Source organism: Mesoplodon mirus (assembly GCF_964341445.2).
Source record: "Mesoplodon mirus genome assembly, chromosome: 11".
NCBI classification, from domain to species: Eukaryota; Metazoa; Chordata; class Mammalia; order Artiodactyla; family Ziphiidae; genus Mesoplodon; species Mesoplodon mirus.
Genome location: NC_138987.1, coordinates 66,084,801 through 66,107,289, shown reverse-complemented (window position 1 = coordinate 66,107,289; position 22,489 = coordinate 66,084,801). Strand labels below are relative to the sequence as shown.

Sequence of the window (22,489 nt, the reverse complement as noted above, 5' to 3'; positions counted from 1 at the left end):
ATCTATTTATGAAAGTAATTAGGTAGAGTTACCCCAGCAGTGAACATTGGAGTTGAATGCTGATACCTCGTTGTGTACGAATTTGAAATGAAAAAACAGAGTAAACATAGTGGTGGCTGCATTCTTCCTCCCCTGCCCACTAAGGACAGGGGCCCTGTCTAGTTTTCCCTTATCTTTTGAGTCACTTTTCAGTGTTGATTCAGCCAGCACAACATCCTTTTAGGTCCATTGTCTTTTTGTAAAACCAATGAAAAAGCATGTGGATTTTTGAGGGCTCCGGCTGTAGACAGACAGTTACAGATCATGTTATTAAGAAGTCTTATTTGGGGCCTTCGCTTCTGGACACGTCTGTTCATCCACCCAAGTCCAGTTCACTCTTCATCCATTTTAGTCGCTTATCCCTCAGCAAATAGTTATTGCCTGTCTGTCACAGGCCACACACTGAGTGCTGGAGATTCAGAAACCAGGGCTTAGGCTCTGCCCAGAAGACATCCTCAGGTAGTTAGAGACAGCCACAGAGGCCAGCCATCTCAGTGAGACTGGTAAGGGCTGTGGCACACCAGGCACGTGACCCCACAGGGTCACAGAGAAGGGGCATCGAAGGTAGACCAGGAGGGCATTCTCCTGGGCTGACCCTCAGAGAGGAATCAGCTGGCCAGAGGAAGGAGGAGGCAGGGTGCAAGGAACAGCAAGTGTGAGACTGAAACCAGAAATATAGGCAAAACCCAAATGATGAAGGAAAGTGGAAATGCTGGGAAGGCGCCTAGGGGCTTGCCGTAGGGGATCTGACGTGACGTGAGTAATGCTTTTAAATCATCTTGGTGACCCTGGGGAGCAGCGCTCCTGAGTCAGGCAGACAAGCTCGGATGCGGCCTGAACCCAGGCACTGACAGAAGAAACCAAGGAAAGGGACGGATTCTCATGCTACTGAGGCGATCAACTCTACAGGGTTGCTGCCTGTTTGGATGTGTAGAGGGAGAAAAGTGAGATGGCTTCTGGAATACCCCCCCCACCCCCCCGTGGAAAGGCATGCTGTTCCCTGAGACAGGGACTGCTGGAAGGACAGATTTGGGGGTGTGGTGGGGCAGGATCATTAAGTCTGAAGCACGTCGAGCCTGAGAGGCCAGTGAGTATCCAAGTGAATGTTTGTTGGCAGTTGGCTGTTCCAGGCTGGAGCACAGCAGAGACGTGTGGGCTGGAAAGGATATTTGGAATCATCGGCATGTGTCATGGTTGAAGCCATCGATTCATCCAGTACATATTAAGGGCGCACAGTCAGGGCCCGCTTCGTGGGGTTGTGACCTGTGCGGGCTGCCACGTTTGCCTTCATGTTCTGTTGTCACAGTCTTGAAATTCTCATTCATTTTTTTTTTGTGGTATGCGGGCCTCTCACTGCTGTGGCCTCTCCCGTTGCGGAGCACAGGCTCCGGATGCGCAGGCCCAGCGGCCGTGGCTCACAGGCCCAGCCGCTCCGCGGCATGTGGGATCTTCCCGGACCGGGGCATGAACCCGTGTCTCCTGCATCGGCAGGCGGACTCTCGACCACTGCGCCACCAGGGAAGCCCTCTCATTAATTTTTGAACAAGAGGGCCTGCATTTTTATTTGGCCCGGACCCTAGAAATTCTGTAGCCAGTACTGCTTGTAACTGCCTGGCTCTGTGCACAGTAGTGGGGCCTCAGCGTGAGCAGGACGGACATGGTTCTCGCCTTAGGAGCTTACAGGCCAGCTCGGAAGGCGGACAGTTAAGCAATGAGTAACAAAACAGGATGTGTTCCATATTGGGAGCACCAGGCTAACAGAGCATGTAGGAGAGGCCTCTAAACCAAATCTTGGGGGTTACAGGGTTAGGAAGCGAGTGCCCAGGGAGCGGGTAGAGAGACGGAATGGCAGCCCACAACCCCAGAGGAGTCTGAGAGGAGTGTCCTGGGAGGTCAGAGGGAGGCCAGGAGAAGCAGTGCCCCAGAAGCTGGGGTCGGGAGGGACCAGCAAATGCTGCCTAGGAAGGTGGGAATGAGGTCATGGTCAGGGGGTGTAGCAGCAAAGAGGCCATTTGGGGACTGGTGAGAGCAGTCAGGTAGAGAGAGGGGCAAGAAGAGAATTTACCTGTGTTTGAGGGATCGGTGGGAGGTGAGGAAGCAGAGCCCCTGAATGTACATTACTGTGTAATGAACGTGTAAAGCTTGGTTTAGGAGGAAAGAAAGGGGAAAAGACCCTGAAAGTGGGTTTCAGATTAGGAGAGTATTGTTTGTTTGGCTTTCGTTTCGGTTTCTGTTTTGTTTGATTTCAAACACAAAGTGTTTTGAGTGTGGTAGCAAAGCCAGTAGAGAGAGAGGTTGGGAATACAGAGGGAATAACTGATGTAGGGAAGACTCCAGGGTTGGAAGTGATGGATGGAGTCACCTGGTCAGGAGAAGAGGAAAAGATGGCTGAGGGAGCAGGTGCGATTCCAGGCGCAGGCCCCCCTCGGCTCTGTGACCTCCACCCGACTCTCCTTGTGTAAGCGAACGGCCGCTGCCTCCCTAGTTGTGCTCTCTTCCTCCCTCAGACTCAAGGCAAAGCTTCTCCTAAGTTCTCTCATCTGTTCTTATGTTCAGTGAATATTCATGGGGCCCCTGCTAGGTGACAGGCAAGATACCAAGCATCTGGACTATGAGAGTGAACAAAACAGACCAGGCCCCTGACCTCCTGACACTTAGGTCCTGGAGGAGGATCTTGCATGGTCTGGTTGGCTGCTCCCCACAGGCCCACGCTGCCTGACACCACATCTTCCACCGTCCCTTCCTTCCTCCTCTTACCGCGATCTTTTACTTCCCTCCCGGATACCCACCTTTCTTAGTCTGAGCCTGGAAGCTGGAATTCAGGGGCCATGTAGGAAAAGGGAGGGAAAAGAATTAAGATTAGCTTTTAGCAAAATTTTGAAACGGAAGGTTGCTGTAGGAATTTACTGCATAATGCCTTTTGCTCTAGTGCCCCACATTCTCTGGGCCATTCTTGCTACTTTAAGATTAGGCCCTAACCTTGACCTTCCTGACCCATCCTGTCAAGTTCTCCAAGTTTCTCCAGCCTCTATCAAAACCTCTACTCTTATTACAGTTATTCTCAGCTGATAAGTAGGACAAAGACAATTTCAGTTAACTCACACTGATTTGTGAATGGTGGATATCACCTTTCTTGGGGTTGGGGGAGGTGGGTTGCATTTTACAAGTGACTCTGGGTTTATCAGAAGGAATCTTTAATCTGTCCTGTTTTCGGCGACTTAATAAAAGAAGTGATACGAGTATTACAGCAAGAGCCACCCTCTTCCCAGGGTCAGCCCCCGCACAACTTTTCCATTTTCTTACAGCTTCCACCATTTTTCTCCTAGATCCATAAATTCCCTAATGCCCCCAAGATTTTTATTGTCATCTCCTCCCTTGCCTGCCCCCCTCCACTAGTTTCTATGACAGCAGCAACTGGGCCTAGGTGGTGAGGGGTTAGCAGGGGAGGGGGTCGAACAGCTGCAGCCATTTATAGGGATTGTTGCCAAGTCAGGGACTGCCTGCCTCTGCGGTGGGAGGGAGGGGTGCCCGGGGCTTCTTGGCACAAAAACTGCAGCCTCCCCATGTCAGTGAGGCATCCACCCAGAGCTGAGCTCATTGATGGTATTCCCCATGCTTGTGGTTCTTCACAGAGAGGTGTGCTGGGTCCCCAGGTCTCTGGCTCCCTGATACCAGGAGCTTTGTGTTTCGAATAGAATGCAGCTCCCCTAGCCACTTGGATTTGTTGTAGAAATGACAGCGTTCCGCCGCAACTGATCGATAGCTGGCATGCGGCTGCAGGGACCACTGCGGAACAAGGTCTGAGCACAGGAGGCTCCACCGAGAACAGGCTTAGGGAAGGTTGCGGCACAGTTATCAATCCGGCAACTCCTCTTTTAGACATCTGCTTTGGGGAACTCTGTTCTCTCGGAAGTCCCGGAGTCGGCAGTAGCTGTTGGGCACATTTTGGAGAGTATGCGAATTTCCTGAGCTTTAAGATGAGATAAGAGTGGTTTTCCTGGACCCAGGATATTACCCTAGAAACTCAGGAGCCTAGGTCCGGTGTTCTTAGATTTTAACCTGCCTCTGAATTCCCTTGGCATCTTACAACAATGCAGATTCCAATACAGGAAGTCTGCGGTGGAACCCGAGAGTCTGCATTTCTAACAAGCTGCTTGGCTCACAGGGACTTTGAGTGACGAGGATCTGGAGCTGCACTGTCTACTACACTAGCCCGCTTGTGACTGCTTAACTTAAAGCTAAATGAATTAAAATTAAATAAAATTAAAAATTCAGTTTCTCAGCTTGCACTCACCATGATTCAAATACTCAGTACCCACATGGGGCTGGTTGCTGCCATATTGGACTGCACAGATTAAAACACAAGTTTTAATGATCACAGGCAGTCCCACTGGAGAGCACTAGTCTAGAGTGAGCCTCTGGGCATCATTCATTGATTCATTCATTTATTCACTGACCATCTATTATGTGCCAAGTATTATGCTTGGTGCTGGGCATGAAACTAGCAGAAGAAGTAAACATGAGCTAATGAGAATGTCATGCTCTTAAAGATACTTAAGATGGTGGTGAGTTGGTAACGCTGAGCTTTGCTGTGCAGGTCAGAGGAAAAAGTATCCTCTGAGAGTTTCAGGTGTATTCTGAACTAAGCTATGGAGTTATGACAGAATCGAGGTACTTATGAGATTGGCTGCTGACATGCATTTTCACCATTTCAGGGCCATAATCATCAGAAATGGAGAAATCATCCCCATGTCTTCGGAATTCACCCCTGAGACTGAGCGCCAGCGACTTCAGTACCTGGTAAGAGTCACGTAGGTCTGGCAGAGTGCCGCGGCATCAGGGATGGCGTCGGAGCTGTTTTGGAGGAACATGTTGCTATTGACCTGGGAGCGGGCCCACAGCAGTAAAGCGACATATGGCGTTAACACCCCCCATACACACCTCCTGGATCACACATCCTGGCTGCGTGTGTGACGACGCACTCCACCTCCGTGAATTTATTATTGTGGCTGGTTTTCTCCCATCTGTGACCGATCAAAGACATGGCATGCTCTGTTTCCTTTAATGGCTTGGTATGTACAATACGAAATGTGGTGCTAAAGAATGCTGATACGTTTTCCCCAGGCCTGCCACTCACTTTAACTCAAGCAGAGGGTTCAGACGAGTCTGAATCTCATGTGAGCAGGGTGGCAGCCCCCAGAGTCTGATGACACACCATGACTTCCTGCTTCGATATGAAGTCTCAGGGGCCCTTTGGGAGAAATGCAGGTGTCCGAAAATCTGTGTCTACCCTGAAAATAAATTCTCCATGTTAGATCTCCCTCCTTGGAGTGAAATTATGAGAGGGCTCTAGGAGGGCTGTTTGGTTTTTCAGATCTTGAGAATTTTTGCTTCTTTGAAAATTTGAGCTTTCTGAAAAACAGAGTATATTCCCTGCCCTCACATTCCAGGGGTAGGGTGTTAGGCTTAGGCTTTCAGTTCTGCAACGATGATGATCATACAGGATTGCTTTGCAGTGGGCATCTTTCGGCACTAGCTGTGAATAGTAGCTCTGTGGATGAAATGTTCTCTTGCCAACTGGCTTTCTTTTTAGACGATAAGGCTAAGATAGTGACCGTCTGCTCTTAGGAAAGAACTGACCCAGCCTACTCCAAAAGGACTTCACTCAGGTCTCTGAATTCCAGCATGTGGGAACAGTCAGGATTTGATGACTTTGGTTGATTTAGCAAGAAGTTGTGCACTTCCCTCAATTCCCTTGACTGTGTTGTGTTGGTTTTACTGAGTAGCTAAGCTGTGTTGCTTTTGGTACTTACCTGGTCCATAAGACAACAGGAATCCAAAGCCAAGGTAACAATGTTTCTTCACTCTTTGACTACTGTTATTTTCCAACCTATCTGTTGCTATTTTCAAGCAGATAAACTTGAAGCCCCTCCGGGGGCCCAGATGTTAGAGCCTTTCATTTTCCTTGGCCATCCAGGCAGGGGGAAGAGACCGGCAGCAGCCGGCAGGACCTCATCCTGCCCCCATCCTTAGTCACCAGCTGGGTAGCTTTGTTGCAAGTCTCTTAACCTTTCCAGACCTTGGTCTGCCACTTACAGAGTAGAGAGCTAGACCAGAGGGCCACCGAGGACCTCAGAGCTGCGAGGGTCCCTTCCAAGTCGAGTTCATAAAAGCCGGCCTCCCTGCCACCGGGCTGGCTCTCTCCAGTCCATCTTCCACAAAGCTCCGCCACGTGATCATCACATAGATCTTGTCACTCTCTTCCCTAAAAACCTCTGGCTCCCCACAGTGTACAGAAGGCAGACCCAGAATTGGGCTTCCCGCCCACCTCTCCAGCATCATCTTTTCGTTGCCCTCACCAGGGACACAGTGCATCCCGGGCTGCAGCCACGGAGAACCGTCTTCCATTTCCAGGACACACCGTGTTCTCTCCGATCTCCATGCCTTTGGAAATACGCTCTTCCTGGAGAGCCCTTCCCTTTGTCTCTGCCGGGAAAACTCCTCCTCATACTTTGAGACCCCAAAAGAAATGTCACTTCCTCTAGGACGTGTCCCCTACCCCTCGCAGGGGCCCAGTCCCTGGTGCTCACACAGCGCCCTGTGGAAGCCCACAGCGTGGCTGTCAGCGTGTGGTATTGTATTGCTTTTTCCAAGTTCCGTGTTCCCTTCCAGACTGAGTCCCGGAGGGCAGGCCCCTTACCTTAGGGACCTCACGTTGTCAGTACCTAGCACAGAGCTCATATTGAATCAAGGTGTGTTGACCAAAGGGGCCAGTGTTTGTATTGATGTCTGGGTCATTACCACACAGCACCTCCCCTGCTTCCCCTGAAACCGCTCACAGCGGCACCAGGCCTTTGCCTCCCATGCCTCAGCCCCTCCCTGTCCCATCACCTCCGTGACCCTTAGTAAAAACCATTTCCTGTTTTCCTGCTAAAGGCGATGAGTAATAGCAGATCCACTTTTTTATTTTGAAATACTTTCACATTTTCACGTGGCAAGAATGATACCAAGAGCTTAAAACATTAACTTTTAAGGAGGGAGGGGAATGCTGACATTGTTCAGACTCAGATTCCAGCATCAGTGGTCTGTTTTGGGACGGTTGGAATAAGATGCATGTGGCTTCAGAGCTCAGCCTTGTCACGTGACTGTGTCTGTGATTTCTACAAGGCCCTTCACTGATCCCCAGCTTCACTGTCAGTAATGGGCACAGAAAACCCCAGAAGGCAGGTGCAAAGATGAAATGAAATAATATATGTGGAAGTTTTTGTGGCGCATAATACTCATTTGGCTATTGTGGGATGAATCAAAGTCTTGCCACTTCAAATTCTGCTGGCCTTCACACCTCAGTGATATTGTCCCTTTATGTTTATTTAAGAATCACTCCTAATGGTCCTAAAATTAATGTGTATTTTGGTGTTACTCTTGCACAATCAATGGACACTATTAGCCCCCAGAACAGTCTTAATATCTGAATTTCTAAAAAGGTGAGAACACCATCCCCATTCTTTGTCATCCTTACTCCTAAACCGTATACGCTTCTCTATATGGAAATTATACCTAAAATTTTTCTCCTCAGACAACAGGAGTGTAAATGACCAAAACATAAAATATCCTGGTTGTCCAACTTCCTATTCCATCAGGAATCTAGGAATGTGTGCTTTGGAATGAAGAAATCCAGTCATAATATTCACATGATCTGTGATGTGAATCTTTGTGGTGAAGTATTTGCGAGCATTAGGGGACTGGTAGCATAAAATAACCTTGTGGTGAAATCTTTATGTAAGGGATTTCAGAGAATTAGGAGGTTTATAGCATAAAATCTTGAAAGTAATATCAATTATGAGAGGAAAACACAGTGTGATGTGGGCTTCTCTCAGCCCAGCCCAAGCAAGAGCAGTGTGACCTCAAGTCTCTCACACAATGTCTCTGAATCTCCTTTCCTCCTGAGTGAAATGTGTAGGAATACTTCCCTTGAAATATTCATTACATGTTCTGAGGTCATAGTGAAAAGTAATCTCATGATAACATAAAATACAATATGTATCTTATAATTTTAGGTGCATCTAATCCAACCAGTTCATTTTGGGGGAACATCAGTTCCCTTGAACTAATTGAGAACCACTTTTGTGCAGTGAGAGCTGTTGTATCCTTTACATAATCTAGATGAATTAGTACGTCACCAGAAAGTTAACAATGTATTCCTTATTCTTAGGTCCAATCAAATTTCATTTTCATGATGTCTGTCTGAAGAAACATTTATGATAGAATCATGAAAACTTCCAGGTCCCTAGAGACTTGGTTTGAGCAAATGACTGCAGTCCCAGGGCTGTTTGACTTGTAGAAATGGTTAATGATTTTCTTAGAGGTGGGGAGGGTTCGGAGCCCTTTGTACATGAATCGTTTTGATCCATGTCGAACAGGAATGTTCTTGGTATGCACAGTCCAGACGTTCGGGGATTACAGAACTGGAAGCAGATTACAAGATGATGGATGTGGCAGGCACATTAATTTTGTTTGGTCTTGCATCCTGACCTCAGAGGGCCCTTCAGACAGCTCTCTGGGTAATGTGAACTTTGTTCTGTAGATTCTTTGGCTGGGTGATTAATCAGGCAGGCTTGAGGTTTTGACTTGTTCACATGGAATGTGGCAGGTGTGCGATGGAGGGGTCAGGGGCCGTGCATTTCTGCTCCAGCAGTCAGGGAGAGTTGATGATCCTACGAGTCACGACTAAGCCTTGCTTTCTTTCTCGCTGGGCTTTTTTTTTTTTTTTTTAACGTTTCCAGGGTGATTGAAATAAAATATTGAAGGAGGTCCACCAAGCTGGACAGAATGTTTTCATGGAGTCAATGCCCAAATAGGAGGGAAAGCAGTCTGGTTTGTGGGCGTTTCTCGGCAGCGTTTACTGCTCTGATGCTGCAGCTTCCAGGAAATCACTCCCACTTTTGCTTCAGGTGACAGATAGAAATGGATCTCCCTCTAGGGGGGACCTCTATAGCCCTGAGGTGTGAGAGTAATGGCTTCCCCTTCCATTCTGCCTAGACATATTTATAAACTCTGGTTTGATTACATTAAGATGTGCTGGTATCATCAAACCTTCAAATAATGTACGTCTGTCCTTGTAGATAATCCAAGTCTGCAGCTGTTTATCATCAAGGGCAATGTACAGATGAGATGAAAGTGGGTTTCAAATGCACATTTGATACACACAAGTGCAACATTATCTGAGGTGATTTCTTGCGGTGTCCTTGGAACAGCCTGCAGCCTTCTACACCAAGTCTGGTTTGATTTGTCTGCCGTTTCTCTAGTGCTGAGCTTGGAAAGGTTTCAAGGGGGACAGCATTGTACCTCTTGGCTCTCTGGGATTTTTCACGCTCAAGAGTTATCTCCCAAGAAGTATATTCCTTAAGCCTGAACCTGCTTTTGAGACAAGAGGCTATAATTGGGAAGGGTCATATGTGCTAGTGAGTAAAAATGGCTGGCCTGCCACCTTGACGTGGCCCTTAACCTTGAGAGCAGGTTGTTAAGCCCGGGAGCCTGGCTGCAGTCACAGGGAGACAACTTCACCACCACTCTGTGTTGTCTGATGGCTGAGTCAGGGACAAATCCACTCCAACCCCACCTCTCTCCCCATTTAACCCCCCTTTGCAAAACTGCATTTGAGTTTCAAAATCTTGAATTAAAAAAACGGCAGGCTAAAGTGGTTGACATTTTTCATATTTACTATAGGTTCCATTGATCACAGCAGCATCATGAAGAAGCCAGGAGAAATTTAGAGCATGGAATTGGCACTGCCCAGGGTTTCAGAGGCAGAACTTATATGTGGCTGCCCTAGGAGCACTCCCTGGCTTCGGGAAGACTCTGCAGACATTAGCCCTTATAACTGAACCTCGCCACTTCTAGAGCCTCATTTTGAAAATGAATATAAATGGATGTATTATTTATTCCAGGTTGGGAGAGGTCAGAAACTTAGCATGGAGGCATTCTAAACCTACTATGCAGACCTAAGAAAATGAATTCCACACAGCTGAACAAAATCATCATGAGAAGGAATCCCTACATTTTCTTCTTAAAAAAAAAATCAGTTTTTCTGCGCAGTTGCTATACATAAATGATCTTTAGACTCTAAAGCCCCATCCCCCAAAACATTCTGAATAAAAAGTTGGGCACATAAAACTGGAGCCATCTGCCCATAGGGTCCCTTAAGAATTGATCTTAGTGTAAGGAAGCAAGATAATGTCATTCATCCTTTAAATATATTAAAGTTAAATATGCTTTGAGAGAGGTAGATAGGATTCACTGAAGTTTGTTAGGGCAAAAACTTAACTGTAAAATGCTTTCTGTGCTTTAGTTGCTTTATCTGTGAATTAGGGTAATTGCAGGACCCTCATAGGATTGGAATGAGGGTTAATGAGTTAATATTTGTGGTGCTTACAATAGGGCCTAGATCAGAGGCAAAATAAAATTTCTTGGTTTTCAAATATAACTATATATGAACTTTTTCATGGCCGTCCTGTCATCGGGACTACTGTGGCCTTTTATAAAATTTCTCAATTCCATTTGCTTATGCAAAGAGATTGGAGATATGCAGGCATATCCTTTTTGCTGACCTGCGTTGTTCACTCTACAAATGAATGCCTTTCCCCAGATTTTTACTGGGGAAGAAAAAGCATTAGGCATATGAACATGGAAACCTTATATGTTTTATGTAAATGAACACTTTTACCCCTTATTCTATACATTAAACTGTTATAGAGTTGACAAATCTAAGCAATTTTGTTTAATATCTCTATTTGTATTCCAGTTTCCATGTGACTCCTTTATCATAAGATCTCAATTTTACAATTTTAAAGTTGTTTTGGGGGCATGCTACTTCTCTGTGGCTGGTGAGTGCAATCCCATGTCGAAATTTAAATGTGAACCTTCCTTGAGATTCACATAAACCAGACAGAATTTTATTTAATATCCAATTCTGTAATAGCTTATATATACAAGCTTGGTTTTTGCTACTTTGAGATTTTAAGGACAAATTAAGACAGAATTTTTTATGAAAGACTCCAACCCATATGTATTTAGGTCTCGGTCATTTCACATTTTTCCTTCTTCTTCTTTTCTTTAACCCAAACCAGAATACCAGAATATTCTCCTCCTGCACTGTACATCAGGCAGCCAGCCTTGGCTTTGGAACAGCCATCTCCTTTGACTGTTCGTATGACCGTTAGTGACCACCAGTGGCTTGGCCGACTTTATTAACTTCATTTCATTTGTGACCTTAGACTTTCTATCAGGATAAATCATCTTGAAATGTAAGGCTTCCAATACTCCTCTCATATAACCTGACAAAGTTTTTTTTTCCCCCCTAAGGGCAAGAAAGAGTAGAGATTATTCAGTTTTTTAAAGGATGTATATTGAACACTGAAAATCCTCATTTTGATAACTTGCTTTCACATACTGAGAGTTCTAAACATTTAAATAATTAATTCATATAAAATTTTTCTAGGTAGGTGACTTTACATTCCTCTTCTGGAATGTGACTTCTCATTTCACGCATGAGTATTTTTACTTTCCATATTCTGCTGATGGGAGTGGAAATTGGAACAACTACTTCAAAAAAGGATTTGACCCAGCAATTTCACTCCTAGGTATGTACCTAACAAAGTGTGTACCACTGTTTACACCAAAAGACAAGAATGTGCATAGCAGCACTGTTTGTAAGAGCCCAATCTGGAAACTATCCAAATGCCATGGAGAGTAGAATGGATAAATAAACTGTTCAAATAATAAATGCTGGAGAGGGTGTGGAGAAAAGGGAACCCTCTTGCACTGTTGGTGGGAATGTAAATTTGTGCAGCCACTATGGAGACCAATACAGAGGTTCCTTAAAAAACTAAAACTAGAGCTACCATATGACCCAGCAATCCCACTCCTGGACATATATCTGGAAAAGATGAAAACTCTAATTCAAAAAAAGATACATGCACCCCAGAGTTCATACCAGCACTGTTTTAAGCCAAGACATGGAGGCAACCTAAGTGCCCATCGACAAATGAATGGATTAAGAAGATGTGGTACATATATACAATGGAATATCACGCAGCCATAAGAAAGAATGAAATAATGCCATTTGTAGCAACATGGATGGACCTAGAGATTATCATACTAAGTGAAGTAAATCAGGCAGAGAAAGAAAATATCACTTATATGTGGAATCTAAAAAAAGACACAAATAAACTTATTTACAAAACAGAAATAGATTCACAGACATAGAAAACAAACTTATGGTTACCAAAGGGGAAGTGGTGGAGAGGGATAAATCAGGAATTTGAGATGAACATATATACACTACTATATATACAATAGATAACAAGGTCCTACTGTACAGCACAGGGAACTATATTCAGTATCTTGTAATAACCTATAATGGAAAAGAATCTGAAAAAGATATATATACATAAAACTTGTGGGCTTCCCTGGTGGCGCAGTGGTTGAGAATCTGCCTGCCAATGCAGGGGACAAGGGTTCGAGCCCTGGTCTGGGAAGATCCCACATGCTGCGGAGCAACTAGGCCCGTGAGCCACAACTACTGAGCCTGCATGTCTGGAGCCTGTGCTCCACAACAAGAGAGGCCGCGACAGTGAGAGGCCCGCGCACTGTGATGAAGAGTGGCCCCCTCTCACCGCAACTAGAGAAAGCCCTCGCACAGAAATGAAGACCCAACACAGCCAAAAAAACAAAAAAAACTTGTAAGCATAACAAATAAGATTAGACATCAAAAAAAAAAAAACTGAATCACCTTGCTGTACACCTGAACCACTGTAAATCAGCTATACTTCAATAAAAAGTTTTTTTAAATAATGAGAAGATCCTTTTCTGATTCGCTCTGACCCTGCCAAGTGACCCCACTCTTTGTCCCTTACCCCTGCATATCGCTCCATTTCCACCCATTCTGCCTTCCTCATTCTCCCCTGCTAACGCGTGAGCTCTAAGCAGAGGGGTCTCTTTTTTATAGTTTGAATCCCTAACCCCTGGTACCTACACCTGCAGGAGCTCATGTGTTAGTTGTGTGAATTCCATTGGCTGGATACCCCCAAACCTGGGATAATCCCCTTATTGGCTGGCACTACTCATTGGCAAGCTGACCACAAAGCAGCAGAAGGAAAATTTGTTAGAAGGAGGCAGCATTTTGTGTTCCCCAGCAGGCAATGTTGAGTAACCTCGGGAAGCACCGTCTCAGTGTCCGCAGGAAGCCTGGTGCTCCACCTCCTCCCAAGCCCAGTACATACGTATCCCTCCCTGGGATCTGGGTTCCTGCTTCTACTCCCTGTTTGCTCCCCGCCTTGCATCCCCAAGGTGCTCAAAGCTCTCCCCTGGCCCAGGATGGTGGGGCTCACGTCCACGTACTCTGGAGCGAGACAGACCTGGGTTCGGGGACACACTCTGCTCTGAGAGGCTTCCTGGAAGGTCCCAGAAGGCCTCTCTTCCTCAGGCTTGTCCCCTCCTAGTACGGCTCAATCCCTCTGTGACTCAAGAGACTCTCACTGGGATGGGACAGTTGTGTATCTTCACAGTGCTGTGCTCACCTCCATCCCCTTCCCTTGAAGCTGGTTTCTGCCCAGAACTAGAGAGGAGAGCAGCCAGAAGAGGCTCAACCCTCCCGCCCCATCTCTGGTGTCCCGGCATTTCTTGACACAGCAGGTTACTCCAGCATCTTTTCCCTAGAGAAGATGCCTCTTCTTGTTCCTGGCCAGATGTAACCATGTCTGGAAATGTATTCTTATTAGCTGCCCAGACACTTAAGTGTCAAGGATACACCCTACCCTCTTTTTTTTTTTTTTAGCAAACCTGTACTCTCCAGGGTCCTTAAAAGACTCTTGACCACCTGCCTTTGGTTTTGTGTGGGGAGTGGTTACCAAGCCTTTCCTCCCAGGTACCTTTTGTGGTGCACACCTGAACTCCAGGTGTACCTCCACCCCTCTCCCTTCAGTTAGGAGCATTCAGTTATGCTTCCTTGAAGGAAAGCCTCAAAATTTAGGATAGAAATGGAGGTACAAAAAGAGGTCCAGTTTTTTGTTTTTTTTTTTTTTACATGCAGCGGGCCAGCACACTTTAAATTGGATTTTAGTATAAAACACATTTCTAGGTTTCTGGTTCGCATGCTTATTCAGTAGAGAAGAGACGTAATATAATTTAGGTGTTCTTAGGATTGTAAAATATCATGGGGTTTTCAATGGTATGACTGCACCCACATGCTTGTTGTTTTACAGGAAGATATCTATGAAATTATAAAAAGTTAACTAAATCGAAAATATGTAATGTGTGTCCAAGATGGTTTTTTTTTTTTTTTTTTTTTTTTTTGCGGTACGCGGGCCTCTCACTGTTGTGGCCTCTCCCGTTGTGGAGCACAGGCTCCGGACGTGCAGGCTCAGCGGCCATGGCACACGGGCCCAGCCGCTCCGCGGCATGTGGGATCCTCCCGGACCGGGGCACGAACCCGTGTTCCCTGCATCGGCAGGCGGACTCTCAACCACTGCGCCACCAGGGAAGCCCCAAGATGGTTTTTATGTGCCGTGGACCTAAGTTTTATCTTCTTCTAAAGATTGAAAGCTATGTTGTATTATTTTGTAAAGTTTCGATGATCACTAAAAGGTGATTGTGTAAAGCAGGTCAGAATGTTCTGTATTCATTCTTCCAGCAAATACTTATTTAGAGCCTTTACTGTGATCAGTGTATGCTAGGCACTAAAGTGTAACTGAGGTTTTAAAAATAATGAACATATTTAAGTGTAGCTGGTATTACTTGTGTCATCACGCAGATGTTTATGACATACATATATCCAAATAGCATCATCAAAGAGAAAAAGCTAAAATATATCCAAGCATAGCAGATAAATAAGGAGGGTGTAGGAGAGTGTCCAGAATTTTCATTTTGCAGGTGGACATGGGACCTTAGATGTGTGCTTGCTCCCATTTTGGATATTGATCCCATTAAGGTCCACATTTTTAATAGGCCAGCATCCCTAGGAGATGTGCCTTGGAAAGGGGCAGTCGTCATGTACACATGTTTATAAGCTGCCCAGGTATGAGCAGTGGAGTGAAATATGCCAGAATTGTCCATGAATCCTACAAGTTTGGGGTCAGAAAATCATTGGATTTTATTGCTGAAAGGAACCTAACAAATTCCAGCTCCCACGTTTTGCAGACTCTAAAATTTGTGTGTGTTGCTTACACTGTATTATAAGTAAAATCACTTTCGAGGCTCAAGATTCCAAAATGCTGACTTGAGCAATGCTTCCAGCAGGGCAGGCCAGCACTAGTGAAGTAACGCTAACCAGTCCATGTTAATTGAATGCTGGGCAGATCCTGAGGAATTGTTGAGTCCCCAAGTTGCTGGGCCACTCTGCTTCTGAGAACAAAATATCTGTGCTGGCCCATTGGGAAGCAGTGTGCTTCAGCATCCCCTGCATTGGAGCCAAGCCTCTGCCTGGGGTGGCCCTTTCCAGTGATTTTAGCATTCCCTCAAACTGTTGGAGTAAGAAGGGGCAGTTAAGCTCCTTTCAACAATTTTTTAAGACATAGTTTAATAACTGGGTTCTCAAAAAATAACAAATTTTAGAGTATTTTAAAAATGAGAGTAATCCAAGTTCAATGGTAGAAATATTCATGAATATAGATAAGTTAAAAAGAAAACCATCAGATAATACTGTATAATATTTTGACTTTGAGTGTATGTACATATATAAACATGTATACATATAACACCATGTTATGGACTGAATGTATGTATCCTTCCCCTCACATTCATATGTTGAAGCCCTAACTCCAATGTACTGAATTTGGAGATAGGGCCTTTACAGAAGTAATTAAGGTTAAATGAGGTCATAAGAGTGGGCCCTGATTTGATAGGATTAGTTTCCTGATAAGAAGAGATAACAGAAAGTTCGATTTCTCTCTCCATGAGAGCACAGAGGAAAGGCCTTGTGAGATGCAGCAAGAAGGCAGCAGTCTGCAAGCTGGGAAGAGAGCCCTACCAGGCAGTGAATCTGCTGGCATCTTGATCTTAGACTTCCCAGACTCCAGGCTATGAGAAATAATTTTTTGTTGTTTTAAATCCCTCATTCTGTGGTATTTTGATATGACAGCCTGAGCTAATACTTTCATGAGTATTACACAAAAAGATACACTAATAAGTGTGTCTTTTCCTCAGAAAACCAACAGGTATGTGTCCCATTATATTTTAGCGTCTCATTTTTCGTTCTTCAGCCACCTATTTGTTCTACTGTACTTAGTTCTTGAGTTTGTTTTTTTGTTGTTGCTGTTGTTTTTTTAACATCAGTAACTCCATCAGGTCTGACAAATACAACAGGAGTGAGTACTGAAAATGTTGGTAAGAAGAAAGCCTAGAACTAGGATGCAGATCGTGATTTTTTTTTAACATCTTTATTAGAGTATAATTGCTTTACAATGGTGTGTTAGTTTCTGCTTTATAACAAAGTGAATCAGTTATACATATACATATATCCCTATACCTCTTCCCTCTTGCATCTCCCTCCCACCCCCCCTCCCCATCCCACCCCCCCTCCCCATCCCACCCCTCTAGATGGTCACAAAGCACGGAGCTGATCTCCCTGTGCTATGCGGCTACTTCCCACTAGCTATCTATTTTACATTTGGTAGTGTATATATGTCCATGCCACTCTCTCACTTTGTCCCAGCTTACCCTTCCCCCTTCCCGTATCCTCAAGTCCATTCTCTAGTAGGGCAGTGTCTTTATTCCCGTCTTGCCCCTGGGTTCTTCATGACCATTTTTTTTCCTTTTTTTTTTTTTTAGGTTCCATATATATGTGTTAGCATACGGTATTTGTTTTTCTCTTTCTGACTTACTTCACTCTGTATGACAGACTCTACAACCATCCACCTCACTACAAATAACTCAATTTTGTTTCTTTTTATGGCTGAGTAATATTCCATTTTATATATGTGCCACATCTTCTTTATCCGGTGATCTGTTGATGGACGCTTAGGTGCTTCCATGTCCTGGCTATTGTAAATAGAGCTGCAATGAACATTGTGGTACATGACTCTTTTTGAATTATGGTTTTCTCAGGGTATATACCCAGTAGTGGGATTGCTGGGTCGTATGGTAGTTCTATTTTTAGTTTTCTAAGGAACCTCCATACTGTTCTCCATAGTGGCTGCACCAATTTACATTCCCACCAACAGTGCAAAAGGGTTCCCTTTTCTCCACACCCTCTCCAGCATTTATTGTTTGTAGATTCTTTGGTGATGGCCATTCTGACCGATGTGAGATGATATCTCATTTTAGTTTTGATTTGCACTTCTCTAATGATTAGTGATGTTGAGCATATGCGTTCATTGGCATTTGTATATCTTCTTTGGAGAAATGTCTATTTACGTCTTCTGCCCATTTTTGGATTGGGTTGTTTGGTTTTTTGATACTGAGCTGCATGAGCTGCTTGTAAATTTTGGAGATTAATCCTTTGTCAGTTGCTTCATTTGCAAATATTTTCTCCCATTCTGAGGGTTGTCTTTTTGTCTTGTTTATGGTTTCCTTTGCTGTGCAAAAGCTTTTAAGTTTAATTAAGTCCCTTTTGTTTATTTTTGTTTTTATTTCCATTTCTCTAGGAGGTGGGTCAAAAAGAATCTTGCTGTGATTTATGTTATAGAGTGTACTGCCTATGTTTTCCTCTAAGAGTTTGATAGTGTCTGGCCTTACATTTAGGTCTTTAATCCATTTGGAGTTTATTTTTGTGTATTGTGTTAGGAAGTGTTCTAATTTCATTCTTTTACATGTAGCTGTCCAGTTTTCCCAGCACCACTTATAGAAGAGGCTGTCTTTTCTCCACTGTACATTCCTGCCTCCTTTATCAAAGATAAGGTGACCATATATGCGTGGGTTTATCTCTGGGCTTTCTATCCTGTTCCATTGATCTATATTTCTGTTTTTGTGCCAGTACCATACTGTCTTGATTACTGTAGCTTTGTAGTATAGTCTGAGGTCAGGGAGCCTGATTCCTCCAGCTCCGTTTTTCTTTCTCAAGATTGCTTTGGCTATTCGGGGTCTTTTGTGTTTCCATACAAACTGTGAAATTTTTTGTTCTAGTTCTGTGAAAAATGCCATTTGTAGTTTCATAGGGATTGCACTGAATCTGTAGATTGTTTTGGGTAGTATAGTCACTTTCACAATGTTGATTCTTCCAATCCAGGAACATGGTATATCTCTCCATCTGTTTGTATCATCTTTAATTTCTTTCATCGTGTCTTGTAATTTTCTGCATACAGGTCTTTTGTCTTCTTAGGTAGGTTTATTACTAGATATTTTATTCTTTTTGTTGCAGTGGTAAATGGGAGTGTTTTCTTATTTTCGCTTTCAGATTTTTCATCATTAGTGTATAGGAATGCAAAAGATTTCTGTGCATTAATTTTGTATCCTGCTACTTTACCGCAGATGGTGATTTTAAAGCAGTGTAAAAATATGTCATGGCGGGATATGTCCTAGGTACACATGGAATACACATGCATTCTGTGGTGGGCCTGATTGTAATGGAAAATGTGTCATGTAACATGTGAAATGTGCTGTGGCAACCAGCCAGAGGAAGAAAAATAACCACAAAGAGAGAGAAATCCAAGGGTGTGACATCCGTATCAATGGGGGATGGATATCACAATAATTCCTCAGAGCTAGGGCACGCTTTTTCCTCTTACCTTTTGACATACTTGAAGTTGGGATATTTTACAGTTGATTGTTGCTGTCAGCCAGGTGGCAGGCATGACATGGCTGTCATCTCCTAAGCATGAGCAACATCAAAAGAGCAGCACCAAAACTTCAGGACTGGCATCCAGCAGCTTGAAGCACTTTTTGGATGCAGCTAGTCATGCAGAGGGGCTTGGGGAGGAGTGACCAGACTTGCTCAGCTACATTCCTGAAGTGGGGGTCAGAAGCAAGCGGGCTCTGGAAGGTTGCAAAGCTGGCTTGTGTCTTGCAGTTCTTCTGTGGGTTGTTTTAGAAATGCTGCATGACCAATGCACCCCTGAAACACAGCCCGCTCTTGTGTGGAAAATCACGAACACGGGATGATTCAGAGTTGGAAAGCAATGAGTGCCATTGGATTCTAAATGTGAAAACGTTTTGGAACAATCTTAACCAATACACATCACTTATATATTCCTTCCTAAATATGCACAATAGTGATAGATAATAGAATTTTGTCTACGTCTAAAGGAGTTCTTTCAAAAATAATAAGTTAAAAATTTGAAGTGGTAAAGAAAGCACCATGCATCGTTTAATTGGCAGCTTTTTTTTGCCATTCCTTAGAGGTAGCAAAATAATGGTGCATCTAATAAAGGGCATCTTAGAACTGATGAAATACGGTATCCTGTTGTTATAAGGGGAGAAGCAGGAGTTTTGTTGAGACCCTGAAAGGCTCTGCATGTGAAGGGGCAACGGATGTCACAGGTGACACACGGTTCAAGGCCCCTTTGAGGCTGCCCATCCCCAGAAGGAGGGGCGAGGTGGCCCCTGCAGACAGCAAGCTGCTGGGGAGTTCCCAGCTACCCTGCAGACTTCTCCTGGTACAACTGCCCAGGCAAATGTATTCCAGCAGAAAGGGCACGAGGGTACAAAATGTACTTAGGAATGGCCTTAGCATCCTAACCTATGTGTTATGTAATGTATATGTGTATTGTGTACCTATGTTTATACACATGCATACTCATTTATGTATACATGTATGTCCTATATAGATCTGTGTATATATATGACACGATTCACATAAGCTCATACACTTGCACACTCACAGACACATTGTTTGATATGCTGTTTTTCACAAATAGATCAGCTCTTTTTGTGTAATTACATATTCTGTATAACACCTTTGTATGTGATTGCACAGAATTCTTTTGTATGGATTTATGCTAGTTTAATCACTCATATTATTGAATGATTTCTTCTCGCTACTTGAGGGACATCCTCATGGCCAAGTTGTGTGCAGATCTGTAATTTTTTGTTAACTGGATCGTCATGGGTGCCTATTTGTGGTTCATATTTGGCATGGATCACAAGCCTGTTGTTGCCCACTTACTGTTTTTTGTAAATGTGTGCAGGTTAAAGGGCCAACATAAGGGTTAGGATGGGGGTTATGGGTTTGATATTAAGCTTAAGCTCTAGAACCACCCATTCCTGGTTGATAGCCTTGGGCTAGGTGTCTTATCCTCTCTGGACCTTAGTTTCCTCCTTTGTAAATTGAGTCTATGACATGTGCTTTGTAGGATTGTTGAGGTAATAACATAAGGTGTATCAAGTGCCTGACACATGGTAACCCCTAAATCAGTGTCACTCCAGCTTGGAGGGCGGGGGGTAGACAAAAACGCCATGCTAATTCAGTCCCAAAGTTCTGAGAGATGATCAAGGGTACATAAAAATGCTGCTGTTCATTGACTGTTAATGCCTCTGGTCCTTAGTTTTCATGGGTGGACCAAAATAAAGGAGAGGAATAAAATGGTATCTACTCTGTAAGTACGTCTGGCTTTGTGGGCATGACTTGTGCAGCTGCCCAGGGCCCTGCACTTGGTTTAATGCTCTGCTGTCGCCTTCTTGAAATTTTTAATTTTGAATAGAGGCTCCATATTTTCCTTGTGCACTGGGCCCCACAGATTAGGTAGCCAGTCCCGCCCATAAGGTTGGCGGGGGTGTGCAATGAGAGCTCAAGAAATACTTACTGTAGTACTCAGGATGTAATAGGGCTCCATAGTTACTAGAGGGATAAATTATTTTCTTTTTGCGAGCAGAGACGATCATGTTAAGTGCACTGTAGATGTCATTTCATTTCATTGTTAGAACAGTATGAGATAAATCTGCAGTTAATCTCAATGTACAGGTAAAGAGACTGAGGCCCAAGCAGTTAAATCACCCACTAAAATCACACAGCTTATAAGTGCAGAGCTTGGATTCAAACCCAAATTCGTTTCACCCAAAGCCTACCCCACTGACCTGCGCTATGAATATTAGTTCTCTTCCTTCCTCCCTCCCTCCCTCCCTCCCCCGCCAAGGAACTTCTCTGTAAAACCCAGTGTTTAAGTGTCCTTGATACCCATAGGCAGCCCAAGCCTCATCCCCAGCAGAGGTTTCAGGGCCCCTCGAAGATGATCCAGAATTCCCCTCCGACCTGGAACCTGTTGGTTACAGCAGACAGGACAGCCCCTCTTCTCATTCTCAGTCCTGTCCCATCCTGTCCCCAAAGCCTGCCCAGCATCACTGGCTCAGAGTTCTTTTAGCTGGTCCAATCTGACCAGCCTGGGGACAGTTCAGCTTGCTTCCTTTGACTCTTGATGCGCTTAGCTTCTGATGACTAGCATCCAGCTGAGACCTCCGGACCACACGGGGACAGTTCAGCTTGCTTCCTTTGACTCTTGATGCGCTTAGCTTCTGATGACTAGCATCCAGCTGAGACCTCCAGACCACCGTGAGAATCAGTGGGAGATCTGCCACTGTCAGGTCCTGGGGGAAAGAGGCTGTGGGAGATGCCTTTTTCCAGGAGACCGAGGATATGGCCATCTGTCCTATGGCAGGGAGCCCTGGCTTTCCAACGGTGCCAGGCCGAGATGTGCTCCACCCACTCTTTTCCCTGCCAGAAAGAGAGAGAGAGAGAGAAGATCCATTCCAGTACACTGCTAATAAGCAGGTATGCGGCTTGGTATGGGACGGCTCCGGGGCAGGTCTGCTTACAGTGTGTGGCCTCTGAGCAGGGAAATCCATACCTGAGCATTTCATCTCTTGGATAACTGGATTTGAATTTTGAGTGTGACAATGAGACTGTTTGTTGTTTCAAAGCAATTCCCTAAGTGGCTGTTTGCTCAAGACTTTTGTAGTGTGAACAGAGATTTGGGGGAGGGGAAGAAGCCATCTGTTCTGGAACAGTCTTCCAATTACATGATCAAATTACTGCAGAGCAAAATGGAGGGAGTCCAACAGAAAGTTCCTGTCTGGTGCATCCAGTCCCAACCCTCTCTCTCAGGCCATTGTGTTGACATGGAGACCCACATGCAGCTTTCAGAGGCCAGGCCCAACAACTAGGTGTACAAATAGGAGGCGGGCAGAGAAAGCCAAGGAGGAGAGAGTCAGGGGGAGCTTTCCTACCTCCTCACCGTGCCATTCAGCCCAAGTGAAACCATCTTGAATTTGAATTAAAAAGTGAACCTTTTCCTTGCTTGAGAGATACACGTCTTTGATTACCATTAGTTTTATCATCTCCAGTGAAAAAGTCACATTCCTTTATAAATTAGATTCATGATTTTTATTTGTTGATATTCTATTTGTATTTAGAGTCTTCAATCTATTTATCTCCCTTAAAATTTGAGAACAGTATTCTTGTTTCTGAAATGTGGGCTGTCTCAATTTGCAAAACATCCTTGGGTCTTATTTTTTCCTCTAAATATGT

The 22,489-nt window shown here is 44.5% G+C and overlaps 1 protein-coding gene across 1 annotated transcript in view; it reads left to right on the top strand.

The window, feature by feature from the left end:
- Positions 1-22,489, top strand: part of PPM1H (protein phosphatase, Mg2+/Mn2+ dependent 1H) — a 277,205-nt gene that overhangs the window by 177,037 nt on the left and 77,679 nt on the right. The window contains exon 5 of the mRNA XM_082634561.1: positions 4,755-4,839. Within this exon, the coding sequence (XP_082490687.1) occupies positions 4,755-4,839 (85 nt within the window). The remainder of the gene's footprint in view (positions 1-4,754; positions 4,840-22,489) is intronic.